The sequence below is a fragment of the Mastigoproctus giganteus genome, chromosome 2 (genome assembly GCF_048544385.1).
Source record: "Mastigoproctus giganteus isolate SK-2022 chromosome 2, ASM4854438v1, whole genome shotgun sequence".
NCBI lineage: Eukaryota > Metazoa > Arthropoda > Arachnida > Uropygi > Thelyphonidae > Mastigoproctus > Mastigoproctus giganteus.
The window spans coordinates 254,889,300-254,906,335 of NC_143576.1; the positions used below are offsets into that span (position 1 = coordinate 254,889,300).

Genomic DNA, 17,036 nt, shown 5'->3' on the forward strand with positions numbered 1-17,036 from the left:
CCCTTTCACCTCAATTTCTATCACTCAGAGTATCCATCCCTCATATTCAAAAGCATTTATTCCCACCATTCTGTCTACATTCTTGCACACAGACATCCTTTCATTTATTCAGTTTCTCTCATGTATTTCACACATTCCGTTTCTTTCTTCCAACACTATCCCCAGGCACCTCATCTTACTATCTTTATTCAGATGTGCAGCTGGGGCTGCACATCTCACTCATTAGGGAGGTATGCAGGGTATGTTGATATTATGTGTCAATAAGGCTGTAGTTAGTAAACAGAAACAGTGTTCTGCCCAAAAAATTTTGCCAGCCGTGTGGGGAAGTGTAATTCTTTGCAATATTATAAAATTCTATTTTAAATTTTAGCCAGGTGGTCGGTTAAATTCACCAGGCAGTGCACCCATTTGATAGGTCCTGGGGAGAACACTGATAAACATGAGAAATATAAATTTATACTAATTGTGTACTCCAACATGCAGTGAATGTGTTTTCTTTCACACAGGCAGCTATTCTCACTCGGTCATTCCCATAACCCTCAAATATTCCATTTTACCAAACTACCATTACTTCTAGGGCTAACACCCAATCTCATTTATTCAGCACCCAGCACATTCATTCTTGTTACCTTCTGCTTTCATCCAATCAGTTTCTCTCAATTCATACATTCATTTCTTTCTCTTTACATTGCACCCCCAGGCATCCCAACTTGCTACTACTTTTTGGCTGAGATGCCTCCCTGGCTGGGGGAATGAAGACGTAGACTTCTTCAGCTCCTGCAAACAGATAAGTTTGTGGAAATTTACTGTATTTTCGATTAATTAACATACTAAATTGTGTTTTACAAATAGATTAAATATGCTTAAAAGCGTTCATTACCTTATTTTTTTAAAAATTTAGCTAGTTATTTTGTAAGTTACAACTCGCTACTCATACCACCATTGTATCGGAGTTTTGACGAATATCATAGCACATAACCAGTAGTGCAAAAAGAATAGTAGGGTTTTAATTGCAATAAATAAGTAGAATGAAGGCTTTAATCACTTTTTGGGAATATATATTTTGTATTTAGCTAAGGATTTATACTAATTGAACTTAGTGATCATTACAGTACAGTGTAAGGTATAACATAAAACTAGAAAGCATAATACATATCATTGCATTGGCTTAGCATAGTATTATCAATTAAATTTATTAACCTTATTAATTTTCATTGCTAATTAAATTGTATTTAAACGGAAATCATGCCCCAGACTATAGCAGCAAAGCAGGGGGAGGAGTGATGTGGCTCAGGGGAGAACCGAAGGGGCGATTCTCCAATGCATCACAGCCTAAAAAAAATTTGCAACTTGTGAAATTTTTGCGAGCCTTTCTGGAAGAGAAAACAGGACACGACCTAGCCAAGAAGGATGTCTTTGTGTATCCTAGGTACAGAGTGTCAAGCAATTAGTTGTAAACTTAGCATTCTGATGGGTGCCTATGAGAATCTGGAAGAATAGGTTAGATGCCCTCGAAGGAATTAAAATGGGGGCATCAAACTCTCAGCTGCCCAACTCAATGCTTTGTTTGTTTGTTATTTGGTTTTTAGGAGCATTAGCAACTAAGGCCATACTGCTCTGGGATATGCGGTGGTCATTGCCTGACCTTTCCACATCCTCCGTATTTGGTGATGACAGGCTCGAACCCCAGTGTAATCAAGAAGCGTGTGCTACGCACTGCTGCTCCTTCCCACCTGGCTATGTAGATGCCCCCCCCCCAACTCAATGCCAGAGCTCACTCTTGTGCATCAGGCAACACAGTGGCAATCTTCAAGTCAGAATTGACTCTATTGTCAGGGAGACGGGAAATATATGGTGCAAAAACGATTAGTGGAATAGGACCAAGATATGTCTGCAAAAGACAAAAGTTGATGACGTAGAACAGATAACATCTTTTAAGGGTACAAAGGGTGATACTGTTGTACATGGTGGCTGGCACTAATGACATTAAGAGTAAGAGATCTGCAGATATACTTAACAAGTACAGGTCAATGTTGAAAAAAAGTCAGGAGTTAAGGTCAAATTTGAAATATCTGCAATTCTGCCCAGACACAATAGGAGGGAATATATGATGACAGCTTATCAATAAATTCGGCCCTGGAGAGACTGTGCATGGCTCTTAGGGTAGAATTCTTTTTAGCATGGTCTGTGCTTGTTAACAGGAGAGTCTGCTTCTACAGGGATGGGAAACACTTAAATAGACAGGGTGCAAGAATATTTGTGGATGCTATCAAGTCAGTGATAGGTGGGTCAGAAAACTGCTAGCTTGAGGGGGTGGCTTCACAGAATAACAGCAGATGCAAGGCAAAGCCAAAAGTGATTCTTGCACTGCTTCTATTGAAATGAACAGAAGCCTGGAAAGCAGGGTGCTGGTATTTCAAGGACTGCTGGAAGTCATGATGAACAAGTAAATACATGAGCTGTGTTAGGGTAACTAAGAGTAAGAACAGGTTCATGTATACTTGCATGTACACCAATTCAAGGAGAACAGTACATAAATTTGATGAATTTGAAGTGCTGGTCACGACATGAAAGGCAGATACTGTTAGGTATCAGATACAGATATTAGGAATGCAGAATTGGAATTTGGGGAGTACAATGTGTACAGAAAGGATAGCAAGGGAGGAGGAGGGGTTATGCTGTTAGTTAAGAAACATAAAATATAAGGAAGCACATCCAGTTGACATGGGTGGATAATGCAGTGTTCACTCAGTTTGGCGTGATATAAACACTGGAAAACCAAAATTGAGAGTAGGAGTGTGTTAGAGGCCTAATAATTCTGATGAGTGCAATGAAGAAATGTACAGAGAAATATATTGGGCCAGTAAATCAGAGTGTCTCATAATGGGAGATTTTAACTTCCTATATATTGACTGAAACCTGTGGGTTGGTCGCTTGCACACTAGCAAGACTTTTGTGGATTTATTGGATGATTGTTTTCTACAGCAGCATGTTCAAGAGGCAACCAGAGGAAGTAATACTCTTTATCTGATTATCAGCAGTGATTATTCATGCATTACGTATCTGCAGATAAACGAACTATTATGTGACAGTGATCACAGTGTACAGATTTACTCAGACTCAAAGGGAAGGGTTTTTTTTGCTTCCGTAAAGGTAACTACAGTGGTCTCAGAAAGTTTTTAAATTCTATAGAGTGACCAACTAATGATGTTACAACAGCAAATTCTAAATGAGAAGCAGTCAAGAAAGTAATCTTGGAAGCTACTATGCTTTTCATACCAACTAAGAAATACCATTCAGGGTTTAGGCCTAAATGGATGTCAGATGAACTAATAAGACTTGTGGCAGAGAAGAAAATTGCATGGGATGCATATAAATTATCAGTAGTCACAGAAGTCTATAGTAGTTATAAGCTAGTCTGCAATCAAGTCACAAAGGAGGATAGGCAAGTAAAGGCAGATTACAATAAATCTTTGGCTAAGGAAAACAGCAAAGACTTCTTTACTTATGTAAACTCTAGGAGATGAATCAGATTGGTCCATTAGATATCGATGGTACGATTGTTGATGATTTTGCTAAGGTAGCAACAATGAGTATTGTGCATCTACAATCAGACATGAGGGAGTAGAGGCCAGAAGCTTATCAAACTCTGACAGGGAGCTAAATGATTTTGTAAAAACCAGTGTTTTTTTTTTGGGATGGTACACAATGGTACCACATACCAGCGCCTTTATTGACAGTGACGTGTGACATTTGGATGCAGTGCACTTCGAAATTTGTAATATTCCATAAATTATTTTCACATGTTTACCTACTATTCAAATAAGCTTAAAATTATTTAGCTAAATTTGCATTTTTCACTGTCTATTGTTAAGATATTTTCTATATAAAACTGAAGAGCCATTTTTATAATTCTAAATTATTGTCGGTCATCTGTTTAACGAAGTCCTTTTATAGTGAATTATTTTGAATCCCCCCTGGAAGTAACATTTAAAATACTTGCCATTGAGCAAAAAAAATTTTAATATAGAGAACTGATTAGGAGAGAATTAACTCGGTACGCACTGTTCGCATTTCTGGCCTTCAGGCAATTAGTGCTGCTGTGTGAATTAAGAGAGCTAAAGGGATTACAATTCTGCAACTTAGTGGTACCTGGTAAAACCTATCCGACCAACCTGTCCCACATAAGGAGAAGTCACGCTGGTCAACAGTGAGCAGATCAAAAGGTATTCCCAATGGGCTCTGGTCCACCTTCTACTGCAGTGGTGTCCAAACTTTTCCCATACAGGGGCCATATTCAAAAAAATTCAAAGTTAGATTTCTTTAGTGTGTTACATTTTCCATATCTTGTTGCAGGTAAAATTTAAAATATTCAAAAATTTTATTAAGTACAATACACAATTACATTTACTGAACAAAATATTTAATAAGAAAATTTTTTTGATAATTAACAATGCTATTTTAGTTCACTTTCCGGCAGGCCGTAGGTTGGACACTGCTATGAATCAACTGTAAGTGCCCCGTTCAAGAATTAGGAGAGCAAGTTTCTTTTACCCCAACAAATAATCATTTGTTGTCTTGCGGAAATGCTTTATCCACATTTTTCCATAAATTTCCCCTATCTCTGTTTACATGGTCACAGTACATCAATATCCGAATGACAGACATTTTGGACAGTTAAAAAAAAAAAAGGAAAAGAAAAGAAAAATTAAAATTTAAGAACTAGCGACAATACCGATGAGAGAAGGAAAACGAGAACAATGAAGCTATTAAAACTTTCTAAACATGAACTGTTAGCATTTAGTGAAAATGAAGTTAGAAAATTGTCAATTAGGTTACAGTTAAATGAAAGAGATACAATTCATGATTTAATACCTAATTGAAAAGATGGTTTTGAAAGAATTGAAGCATTTGATGGACACCGAGTAAGATAACAATTTCATCGAGTGAATGTGAACGAGGATTTTCACAAATGAATCTGATCGCCAGCCCAATCAGAGCTTGGTTGATGACAAAAACAGTTTCTTCACATTGTAGGCCCACTGCTGATCCGCTTCAATCCAGCAAAATATGACGATTCGTGGCTACTTCAGAAACGGCATTCAGCAAGAGACACAAAGAGAAAGAAAAAAGTCGGCATCAGATGTCTGATGAGAACTTAATAAAAATTTGGAATAGTCTACAAAAACTTTATTTTGAAATTTTTACATATGTTATTTATTTTTACTTGTTATTTTTGGGAACTTAGGCTAATGAAGGACCCTTATAATGTCACTCTGTTGTCTGTCTGTCAGAGCATTATATCTCTGGAACCACTCAACCTATTGACTTGAAATTTTGCATGGGTTTGTACATCACATGGGCCAACAATGTCATAATAGATTGTTGACAAAAATTTGTCTGCAAAATGGGGGGGGGGGGGGGAAGAGAGACAAAATGTTGTCAACAACCTATGTATTATACACCGTTAGAAAGAGCTCAACGAGCAGGTTTAAAATATAATTTTTAAATTAAAAATGGCGGCTCCAGACAGGAAAATGTGAGTAATTTTTGTCCCCCCCCCCCTCTATTTCCATTGCTAAGGGAGCTCAAGATTTAAAAATCACATTAGCTATGCATTATTCGATGCTTATCAAGGGAAAACTATTCCGATTGAAATCTATCATTTACTTTGTGTTAAAATTAAAAAAAATTTTTTATTGCACTTCGATAGCGTACTTTTGTACTAAGTACCTCTCCTTTTGGTGACAAAAAAAGTTGCTAAATAGTTAGTTAATAATTCTATAAAGATCATTTATAAATTTTGCGACGAGAAGTTTTTTTTAACAATTTTCAAAGCTGGAGTTGTCCCGGAAAGGAGGTACTCAGAAAGCCGGTGTTGATGCGTCGGTGGTGGGGAGGTGCCTGCGGTCTTGCACAGCCCTCACCTGCCAGTTGCTTCTCCCTCAAGACTTAAATCGCTTCTCCAGGAAGAAGTCTGAGTCGCTTGCCCACTCTTGTCATTCATAACAACTGGAAAGACTCAAACAGACAATGTTTTAGTTACTCAGTTTTAGGCCAAGCCGGGGTACTAGAAACTTTTTTCAGTTACCATAAAGCTCTCTATTTGAGATACTACACTAACGACCATTCGTGACTACTGATCCTTCATCCTGAGTGCCCGACACTCAAGTAGTTGACCAATTTATTTACTTATTTTACTCACATTTTACTTATTTTTTTATATACTTGAATAATAAATTTATGCTTAAAAAACTGTGTTAATATACTAAACTTGTTGTTCTTATTCCAAAAACACTACTAAAGTAGCAATATCGGGGGGGGGGGGGGATTTTTGAGTACTTTTCATATCCTTTAATTTTCAATTTTTTCCTGATAGCAAAGAATGAGTACAGGCACCTTTTTTTTTACAAAAAAAAAAAAAAAAAAAAAAACTGGTAATAACTGAGAGTAAGGTGGTGGAGAAATTGTTGAAATTACACATAAGAAAGGCACCTGGGATGGTGGGTTCTGTCCAGTTATATTAAAGGAAAATCAGTTTGCATTTCCTTCACTACTAATACTTCCCTATGTATAATGCAATGATTAAAAACTATATTTGGGGCAATTTCCTTTACTTTGCCTTTTAAACCCTTATTTTCTCCTGTTAATGCAGCCATCAGTACAAATTGCAATACAATCGTTCCAGGTTACATTATTTGTTTGAAAGAAAATATTTAAAATCTTCTGGCCCATCGTTCTTCCTTCCAAAGCTTTGCAAAATAGAAAATCCTCCAAATTATCCCCCCCCCCATAGCAGTATCAAACATATACAATAAGTTGAGCAAGGTTTGAAATATCTGTGAATTCAACTAACTGTATAGCAAAAAATTGGACTTTCTCTCAATCGATTTAATAAACTGAATTTTATGTTGTCCGATAACTGTAATACACATCAAAACTGTGTCTCTGGACAGAGGGATGGTTTTTAAATCGTTGCTGTACTTTTCTCCATGCATAATTGAAATAATTTTTATTACAGCAAGGAGAATACACCAAATTACGAAGCAGAATAAAGCTTGAATGCAACCAGGGCCGACGGAATACAGTAGCCTGGGGGTATCGAAATTCAAAATTTTTATTATAATAATATTTAATAAAAGTATCTCAAAGGCACCAAAAACCCTAGCACCACACACTTGCTTTGTATATTTACTGTTACCACATTTTGCATCTCTGGCCTTCTGGCAATACAGTACAGACAATTTGTGCTGTAGGAAACACGAATTAAGAGCTAAAGGCATTAATTGAGTAGTACTTCTCAGCATTTGATTAGTATTTGATTTGAGAAGTACATATTAATACATACTGAGAAGTCACACTAGTCAGCTGCTTTTTGTGTCCATAGTCAGTGAGCAAATTAAGGCGTTATTTTTGACGCAGTGGGCAGTAGGGTTTTCTTATCTCGGGCTTAGTTCAAATAGCAAGGTCTCTACACCTACAGTATTGAAAAAGTAATTTTAACAAGTTTTTATGTACACAAAAAATAATTTATTTAAAAATTTCTGCAACCCCTCTGGGGGGGTCACACTCCACAGTTTGCGCACCACTGCTCTAGACCACAGCTTCTTTAACTAAGGGTCAAGTAAAAATTTTAGGGGATTGCAGAAAATTAGGAAAAATAAAAATTTTGATAAGGCTAATGGAGTTACTAATCATCCTTTCTTGAAAAGGGCAACAATTATAGGTTTGTTTGTTATTTGGTTTTTAGGAGCATTAGCAACTAAGGCCATATTGCTCCGGAATATGCGGTGGTCATTCCCTGACCTTTCTGCATCCTCCGTATTTGGTGGTGACGGGCTCGACTCCCGGTCTAATCAAGAAGCGTGTGCTATGCTCTGCTGCTCCTTCCCACCTGGCTACGGAGGCGCCTTTCTGAATGTGCAACAATATTTTAATTTTAACAGCACTGAAAATTTAAAATATAATAAAATTATCATTATGAACAAATGGTTAAATTTAGTTAAAAAAGACAAAACCGGAAAAGGTGTGATGGATGCTGGAATATAAGGAAGTAGTAAAATGACACAAGAATCAAATAAGGACACTTGCAGTACAAAAAAAGAGGACATATAATGCATCGTTTCTGCATTATGGATTTACTTTTAACTCTAATCGTGATGAACGGCAACTAGTTCTGTTTAATTTGTAATGAAGCTTTGGCCAGCAAAATTAAAGAAAAAAAAAAAAAATTGGCCAGAAAAAGTTTGAAGCCAGCAAAATTAAGACATCTCTTAATTTTGCGGACAGTTGAAACTAAACATGCTGCCTACTCCAGTAAGCATTTTGAAACTCTTAAAACAAGAAAAATAATAATTTTTCAAAAAATTAAGTGTTCAAGAAAAATATTTTATTGCATCTTATGAAGCATAATATTTAATAGCAAAAGCTAAAAAACCATATATGATTGGTGAAGATCTTATTTTGTCTATTGCAGTACAAATAACAGAAATGATTCGTGGAAAAAAATATGCAGACAAATTATGTAAAATTCCTTTGTCAAATGACACAGTCAGTAAAAGAATTTCAGAAATTAGCAATGACCAGTTCCAGCAACTTATTATAAAAATTAAAGAAAGTTACAAATTTGCTATTCAGCTGGATGAGTCAGACATTTACTGTTAACATATGTCAGATATCATTATGATGGCAATGTACAAGACTTACTATTCTGTCAGCTATTACATGGACATACAACAGGTGAAGATATTTTTCAGAAAGTGGATGAATTTTTGTGCCGGATTTGTAACCAGAATTAAATCTGCTAATAATAAACATTACTCTCACTCACAGTGTCGTTCACCAAGAGGCACTTGTGGCTAAGAATATTTCTACCAATCTAAATACTGTACTACAAGATGCAGTGAAAGTTATCAACTTTCAACTACATTAAATGTCATGCACTTAATAGCCACCTTTTTGCAAATCTATGCAAGAATAAGAGATCCAATTACAATATATTGTTGCATATGGAAGTCATATGGTTGTCAAGGGGACAAAATTTGAGATGACTAAGGAAAAAATGTAGTGTTATTTTTGTCTGAAAATTACTTGGATTTTGCAAAACTTTTTCACAACATCTGGCTTTGCAAATTATCTTATTTATCAGATATATTTGAGAAACTCAACAAACTGAATGTCTCTGCAGGGAGAGAACACTAATATTTTCCTTCTGAAAGATAAAGTCCAAGAGTTTATGAAAAAAATAAACACATGGAAGAATAAAATGGAAAATTACTCATTTGAAATGTTTCCATGCATGGACGAGTTTACTGGAAAATAATTTCGGTTTTAAACTGATAAAGCAGATTACACTTAATCATTTGATATGCTTGGAAAATAAGTTTTGTAAATATTTTCTTCCAGATTTTAAAACTGACCATTTTGATTGGGTTCAGAAACCATTCACTGTACAAACGGTAGAGGTAAAACATCTCTCATTGCAGGCTCAAGATGAATTTTCAGAGCTTCCTAGTGATGGAAATCTTAAGCTTGAATTCTCAAAGAAATCTTTAAATACTTTTTAGCTTCAGGTTAAAGCCAAATATCCAATACTCTCTGATCTGGCAATGAGAGCAGTTCTACCATTTGCCACCACTTATGTGAGTCAGCATTTTCAACGTTGGCTCTAATAAAGACAAAATGCCATTCTAGTCTTAACAACATTGAAGTTGCTATGAGATCTGCACTAACAAATTTTGCCAAGATTTCATCTATTGTGCCAAAATAAACAAGCATCCATCTCATTAAAAGACTTTTACATTTATGGTTGTTTGCTGCATATTTAATTGCACTTTTGTATGTTTGTAAAACTGTATAAATTTGAGTGTAATAAAGTTAGTTTAATACCACAATATGTACCTCAACGTACAAGGTAGAGATAAGTGTATAAAGAAAGGAATGTGGTACACTTGCTAATAATCACCTGTCCTTGTTTGATATATTGAAATTGTATGAAAAAATGTAAATTTTAGGTTATGTCCATCTGAAAGAGGTTTGGTCCATATATAATACCAGGGATCACAAAAAAATTTTCCACTGTAAAAAAGGGTCACAGGTGAAAAAGGTTTAAAAGCCCTGCTCTAGACAGTACATGAACTCCCCAATGTCTGCATTTCAGTTTATTAAAACAGTAATACATATGTTATGTATTCTTATAGTCATATAAATGACATATTATAGATCTAGGATTCTATCTATTCTCCATTTATTGGTAATGTAGTGATTGACATAACCAGACAGTGCACAACATTCCTCTTGTGCTTCCATGTCTGGCTGGTTATTTTTCACCCAACGATAGCAGTGTCGTTTTATTATTATTATTTTTTTGATTATTTGTTCATCTGGATGAGAAATTGGGGCTCCAGTGGTAGGTTAGACCACCACCACGAGCTTGTTGGATTGCATTGTGGGTGCTTCCTCAATGGATGACCTGTGATGTTATTGTGGTTCCAGGGAATATACATGAGGTATTCCCCTTTACTGTTAGGACTGTTCGGGTTTGAGGAAAAGTTGACTTTTTCATTGGACCACAATTTCTATGTTTAGAATTCTACTTCCTGGATTGGACTTCTGCTCATTTCGAATCTTCATGGTGGACCTATAAGTGACAATTGGATCCTTGGAGATCATCACAACATTATGTTGGAACTTTATAGTGTCAAATATCTTCATGGTATTGCATTGTGATATGGAGATTATAATGAGAACAAATTTACCTGCTATCAGGGAATCTACGATAATTGTATATAAACAGTGTTCACTGGTACAGCATTTTAACCCTTAAGTATTATCATCCTCTATTTAGTACACTAATACTATCATGGGTGATTTTTCCCCCATAATTTAATTTTAGGTTAAAAAACAGGGCTTTCTGAAAAAAATAAAAAAATAAATAAATAAATTTTACTCAAAAGGGTTAATTTATAAAAGTGAAAAATCAGTTTGAGCAGCTTGCACAGATCACACTCCCATGCTCGTTACATATAAATTTAGAACATTTTGTACACCGAATAGCAAATTTATCACATTTTTTTTTTATATAAGTATATAAAAATGAGACTGCACTACCTACAGTTATTTTTAAATATTGTCATATATACCTTTTGGCATCTCTCATACTGTGTGATTATCTTCACAACTGGGTCGTCATGTCTGCAATATCAGAGTAACTGCCCATCCACTGATGATAGGCCAATAGCCTTGAAACTGTGCCATCTGGGTGGTGGTACTCACCGAGAATAAGTAACACAGTTAACAATAGTCTTCTCTATTAGTGAAGCGTTTAATTATTCGAGGTAGTGTAATCTCATGGCAACTCGTCGTGAAGGAAGAGCATAATGAGAAACAAAGAAAATGATGCCTACTACAACAACTTTGTAGTTTCTTAAGGGTTGTCTATGGTGTACTTACACCAATATTATATAGATAATAATAGTCCTATGTAGGACTTGAGTTCGCTAAAAGAAAGATCATTGATCCAACAGAGCGGAAGGGAACAGTTATCTTTGCCAAGAGATATCTTGATTTGTAAAAGTTAACATATTTGTAAACATTTTCTATCAAAGAAAAATTCCCATGCTTCTAATTCACTTTTGACTTTCTTTGCTTTACCTATCAGACCAGGAATAATGTTGTGGATATTTCTAGCTGGTGTTTTGTGTTTGGCAGGAAATTCACTAGACCATTTTTATTTTGATTTTTTCCCGTACCAAGGAGAACCTTTTTGCGAGGAACCAAAATATGCTGATCGTGAATATCATAATCCAGAACCTTCATTTTTCACTCAGCTTCCTTGGTCTAATGTTTCCAAGTTTCTTGCATTTAGGTGCAAGCACAGTCTGAGCAGAATCTTCATCTGATGAACTTACTTCTTCAGGAACATACTCATCACTGCTCCTAGGATTTTTTCCCACATCAGTAATGTTGCTATTCTCCACTGTGGAAATAACTGTCATTTTCTCTACATCTACATCACATTTTTGCAAATCATTCTCTACTTTGTTGACTTTGCACAAATCTTCAGTTTCTGATGCAATTTAGGTGCCTCCATAGCCGTGGGCAGGAGCAGCAGCAGCAGCAGCAGTGCGTAACACATGCTTCTTGATTAGACCAGGATTCGAGCCCGTCACCACCAAATATGGAGGATGCGGAAAGGTCAGGGAATGACCACCGCATATCCCCGAAGCAATATGGCCTTAGTTGCTAATGCTCCTAAAACCAAATAACAACAGACGCAATTTCTTCCAAACTACTTTTGAAGTCAGTCACTAACTTTGATAACTCCTCTTCACTTATTACTCGACCATCGTAAATATGTTATCATCGTAGTGCAATTAGAAGAAAGATGCAAATAAAAATCAGAATACTACGTGTAAAAATTCCAACGACAATATAGTAGATATACTAACACTATCGTGGGTAAATTTTCCCCCAGTTTTTATTTAATAAAATCTCAATGTTACAGACCTTTATCAGCAAAAATAGGCGCATGACTGGATGAATAGCTGACATATGAGCCAGTTAAGCAGTGCTGCCAAAAAATTATAAACAAATGAAATTTCCATATGGGTGAAAATTCACCCATGATAGTAATTAAGGGATAATGCAGGGTTGCCAGGAATGCATAGTACAATAAATAAAAAAAAATAATAATAAATAAAAACTGTTAATGTAGCAGTACCTTTTTCATTTTCGTTCTGAAAATTAAGCCTGGTTACAAATACTATTTTGTCGTAATTGTTGACAGCTAACCTCTAAACACCACTTGCACTATAAGCAATTAACAATGAATTGAATAATAATAAATAAATGTTTTAATTTACATGAAGATTGCATCTTGTTGTGGCCATGCTAAATCTGTTACCATAACCAGAAACAGTTTTATTTTTTTTAAATAAAATATCACATTTTCTACTTCTTAATTCATTATTCCTTTATGATGTTCGTAAAACCTTGAGTTATGCAAAAACATGACTGCTCTACATTTCATATGTGGGTGAGTGTTCATTCACAGTAGTATTAATGTCATTAAATTATTAAAGGGGAAAAAAAAAAAAAGTGTTACTCCAGTCTGATGCGATATAAGCTTGCTTCCTTGCATTTTAATTTTCTGTTTTAGCTAGTATCAACATTGCATTGCAGTGCATGTATATAATAAACAAATCGCAGTAAACACACAAAACCAGGTCACAAGAAAAAAAACTTTATTTTTGTTTGTTCCAGGTGCAAGGAACTGTTTTCTGCGCCATTTAAATGAAGGGCACATCATTTTGTCAAATAAAATTTGCTCATCGGCACAATTATTACCTTTTCGGCATAATGAAATCGCATTTCTGGTTTACTTTTTCACTATGTTATTAATAAAAAACACGTGCATGACCTTGAATTTTTTTATTGGCGTTTTGCACTAACATTCCTCATCTGGATTATATAATCCTAAAAATGCTACAAAGCATTAACAGCTAGCTTTCTACTGTGATAAGAATGTTTATATTACTGATAACACAAAATGAACTGACAGTTATTCGCTTCATTCCAAATAAAGATATCAAAGAAAGTTAAAATAATAATAAATGAAAGGGGCAGATTCAACAACGCTGAACGACGCCATTATAGAATAGCAAGAACTTTCACCCCCCCCCCCGCCTCTCGATGCACATTTTGGGCCCTTGAAACATGAAAAAAATTCACATATTTAAAGCTTCCTTCATCAGCTAAACCTACAAATGACTACACTGTCCAACTCCCCCACTTTTCTTTTATGTAAACCACTACGTCAACATTCTTATTTCCACAAAGAACAAGGAAACGCCTGGCGCCAAACTGCAGCCCTCTTTCGAGCCAGGATATTATGTCTGAAGTGGCCAAACCAATACACAAAATATATTGAAATGTTGCATCTCGCTCTAGTTTCCATTAATATGAAAGTTTCTTTTCGTTAACTTCTGCATGTTATTCTCCTATAAAACAGTTCTAAAAATATAATATATAACAAGTTAATAACATATATATAAACCGACGCCGGCAACACACAAAACTTGCTAGCTGCTACTACAGCCGCCATTGCCAGTGTCACACGTGCTAAGCCTAAAAATTAAAAATACATAAATATATATACAAATAAAATTTAACTTACCTATTCTTGTTATCGCCATTTGCATGAAATGAGCTTGTTCAGGATCCTGACCATTACCGTCCTGAGTTAGTCCCTCCAGGAGTTTGAGCAAAACTTCCTGGGGGACTTTACACCCTCATCCTTTTAGGTCGGCATATTTAGTCAGCCTGAAACTAGCGTCTAATTCATGCTGAGTGGGATCGAATTGTCTTCTCATTGCTAAAGTTGCATTGCATCCAACTTCTAACTGCACAGCTGCAGCTGCAACTTGAGATCCTTCCATCGTTACTATTAAAGAGCTCCCCGATAAAGACTCCGTAAGATCTCTTTCCGAATCGGAACCAAGGAGCACTCAGCCCTTCAACCTCTCCTTTAAACAAAATGGCTTCCAGCCTTTGTAAGAATATAGTTGAAGACCCGGATAATGTAAGAGACGTGATTGGCTGAAACCAATCTTTCAAGTGTCACATGACTCAAAATGTCGTAGTATGCAGTGGCGTGAAGTGGTAATAGCGCCTGCAAGGAAAAGTCGGAATGATGCAATAAAAAGTAAGGAAATGCACCGAGTACAACTTGTCAGCACTGACAGTTTCGGTTTCTCTGTGAAATAAAAGGTCTATATTCGATATAGAGTGCAATGATTACCTTCATTTGAACTTATTTCTTTGGAAGTGAAGGAATAAATAAAGATATACACATAAATGGTTTTTAAATGTGCATCAGCTAATCTGTAAAAATGATCCATATATATACAATTTTTGGATATTAACTAGCAACCTTTTTAAAAATAGTCATGAATGACGGAAAATATGGATAAATATATAGAATTACATTAAAAAATGCTTAGCTGAAATAAAATAAAAATACTACAGCTAAAAGTGTAATTGATAATACATTGTTATTTTGCAGAGAGCAGTAATAGCTTTTTTTTTGGTCAGGATATTATTTGTCAGATTTACAAACGTTACTTTTTATGTTCAGAAATTAATGGAAGGCCTCAGATGTCAAACAAAAGTACATATTTAAAAGTTATTGATATTACCATGCTCGAAATATTAGTAGTGGCATGTGATGCTGGCCAATACTAATTCTGTATTATACATATAATACAGAAACAGTACAGCGAATGTAGCCACACGCAACAATCAACATAGTCGACCATAGACGTCAAGTAAAAATAATGATTTTATCATTTATTTTTAAAAAAGACAATTCTGGTAATTTAAACAGATTATTATAAAGCTTTAAGTAATACCTCTTTTATATAAATATATATATATATAAAATATATATAACGTTAAAAATAAAGTTAATTATTATCGGAAATGCGCTAAACATCAGAAATGCAAAAAATTTCTAGCTAGGTTTGGTATGTAAATTAACCTTATTTCTGAATAGTAAGGAAGAAATATCAAATACTATCCACGGACAAAAGGAATAGAATAGAACTCTTCTCAGTAGTTATACCAACCAATTTCTCCGTTGAAATGAAAAAAAAAATGAACGCAGCCTTTCACATTGAGCCGGTTTTTTGTTGTTTTTCTTTTTATTTATTGAATTATTTCATGGGTAGGATCCTTGATTAAAAACAATTAGCATTAGTTCAGGCATATGATGCAAGAAAACAAGTTTATATTGCATCACCAAAAAAAAACTTCCCATTTCACCCATCCCGGCCACTCCAAATGTTTGTCTCTATGTATATATTACTGCGTAGTTTATAGTTCAGCCTTAAATTTATTTAAGCTGTCAACTTCCACAACAACAGATGGAAGTATGTTACAGCAATCAACTACCCGCTGGCTAAAGGCAAACTTCCGCACATCTATTTTACAACTGTCTTTTCCCAATTTGAATCTATTTCCCCTCAGGTTCTTAATCTGAGCAAGTGGAAGTATCCCATCAGCATTAAGCCTGCTCAAACCATTCAAGGCCTTATACACCTCAATCAGATCACTTCGCTGGTGCCTAGTCTCCAGAGGTCTCCAATATATATGATGCGAATAATAGAGCATGATTACGTATATGTAGCCGAGTGATCAGGTACGCGGGTGCATTAGTACACATGCCTTGAGTGACCGGGGTTCAAGTCCGTGATTGCTAAATACGGTGCTGTTTCTTGTATTCTGTCTATTTTGTGAACTCCTCTGACCGTTTGGTCGTCCCAGAAAATTTATTTATTTATATAATACAGAATTAAAATATGGCAAGTTCAGTACAGTACTTATCATATAGAATTAAATGATAGCCACAGAGAGATGGGTCCAAGTTTAATTCTTAATACAAGTACAAGTCTTAACACAGGCACACCATAGTTGCATGTTGTTGTTTTTGTAAGGTTTTAGGCGCATCAGCAACCTAAACCAAACTGCGTCTGTAAATTGCATATATTCTGCGGTCCAGTTGCTGTTTCTGAACGAAAAACCGATTTTCAGAGGAAAACACCGTGCTACGCTCACCTGAGACAGTTGAGAAAAAGAACTATCATTGACAAGAGGAATTGGAACTCAGGTCTACTTTTTCCACCCGGTGTGGAGAAAACAGTGATTATACTAACTGTGCTACACACGAGAGCTTCGGAAACGTTCAGGAATCCATCCGAAGGTCAATGTAAATAAGACACTCATGCAATACATGAGACTAGCTCTCTTCTTCACCACAATTACAAAGTGTACCGAAGTACCGTAATTTTCCATCGAAAGCGCGTGGCATGTGAGAATGAAAGCAGCATGAAGGTTTCGAACAAACCAAGTTGCAGTTAGCAAAAGATATTGTGGACAGGGCTATGCAAAAGGGGTTAAGGGGCCTCGTTTATTTATGTTGAGACCTTGTGTCTCCCTAGATCGAGAGGAGGAGTGCAGAGCATCCAATGCATCCCCCA

The 17,036-nt window shown here is 35.7% G+C and overlaps 1 protein-coding gene across 1 annotated transcript in view; it reads right to left on the minus strand.

Moving 5' to 3' along the window:
- The window catches only part of Sps1 (inactive selenide, water dikinase), a 90,773-nt gene extending 76,237 nt beyond the window's left edge, over window positions 1–14,536 (minus strand). Inside the window, exon 1 of the mRNA XM_090389852.1 lies at window positions 14,177–14,536. Coding sequence (XP_090245978.1) covers window positions 14,177–14,438 — 262 coding nt within the window. The 5' untranslated portion in view covers window positions 14,439–14,536. The remainder of the gene's footprint in view (window positions 1–14,176) is intronic.
- Between the last annotated feature and the right edge of the window lie 2,500 nt (window positions 14,537–17,036).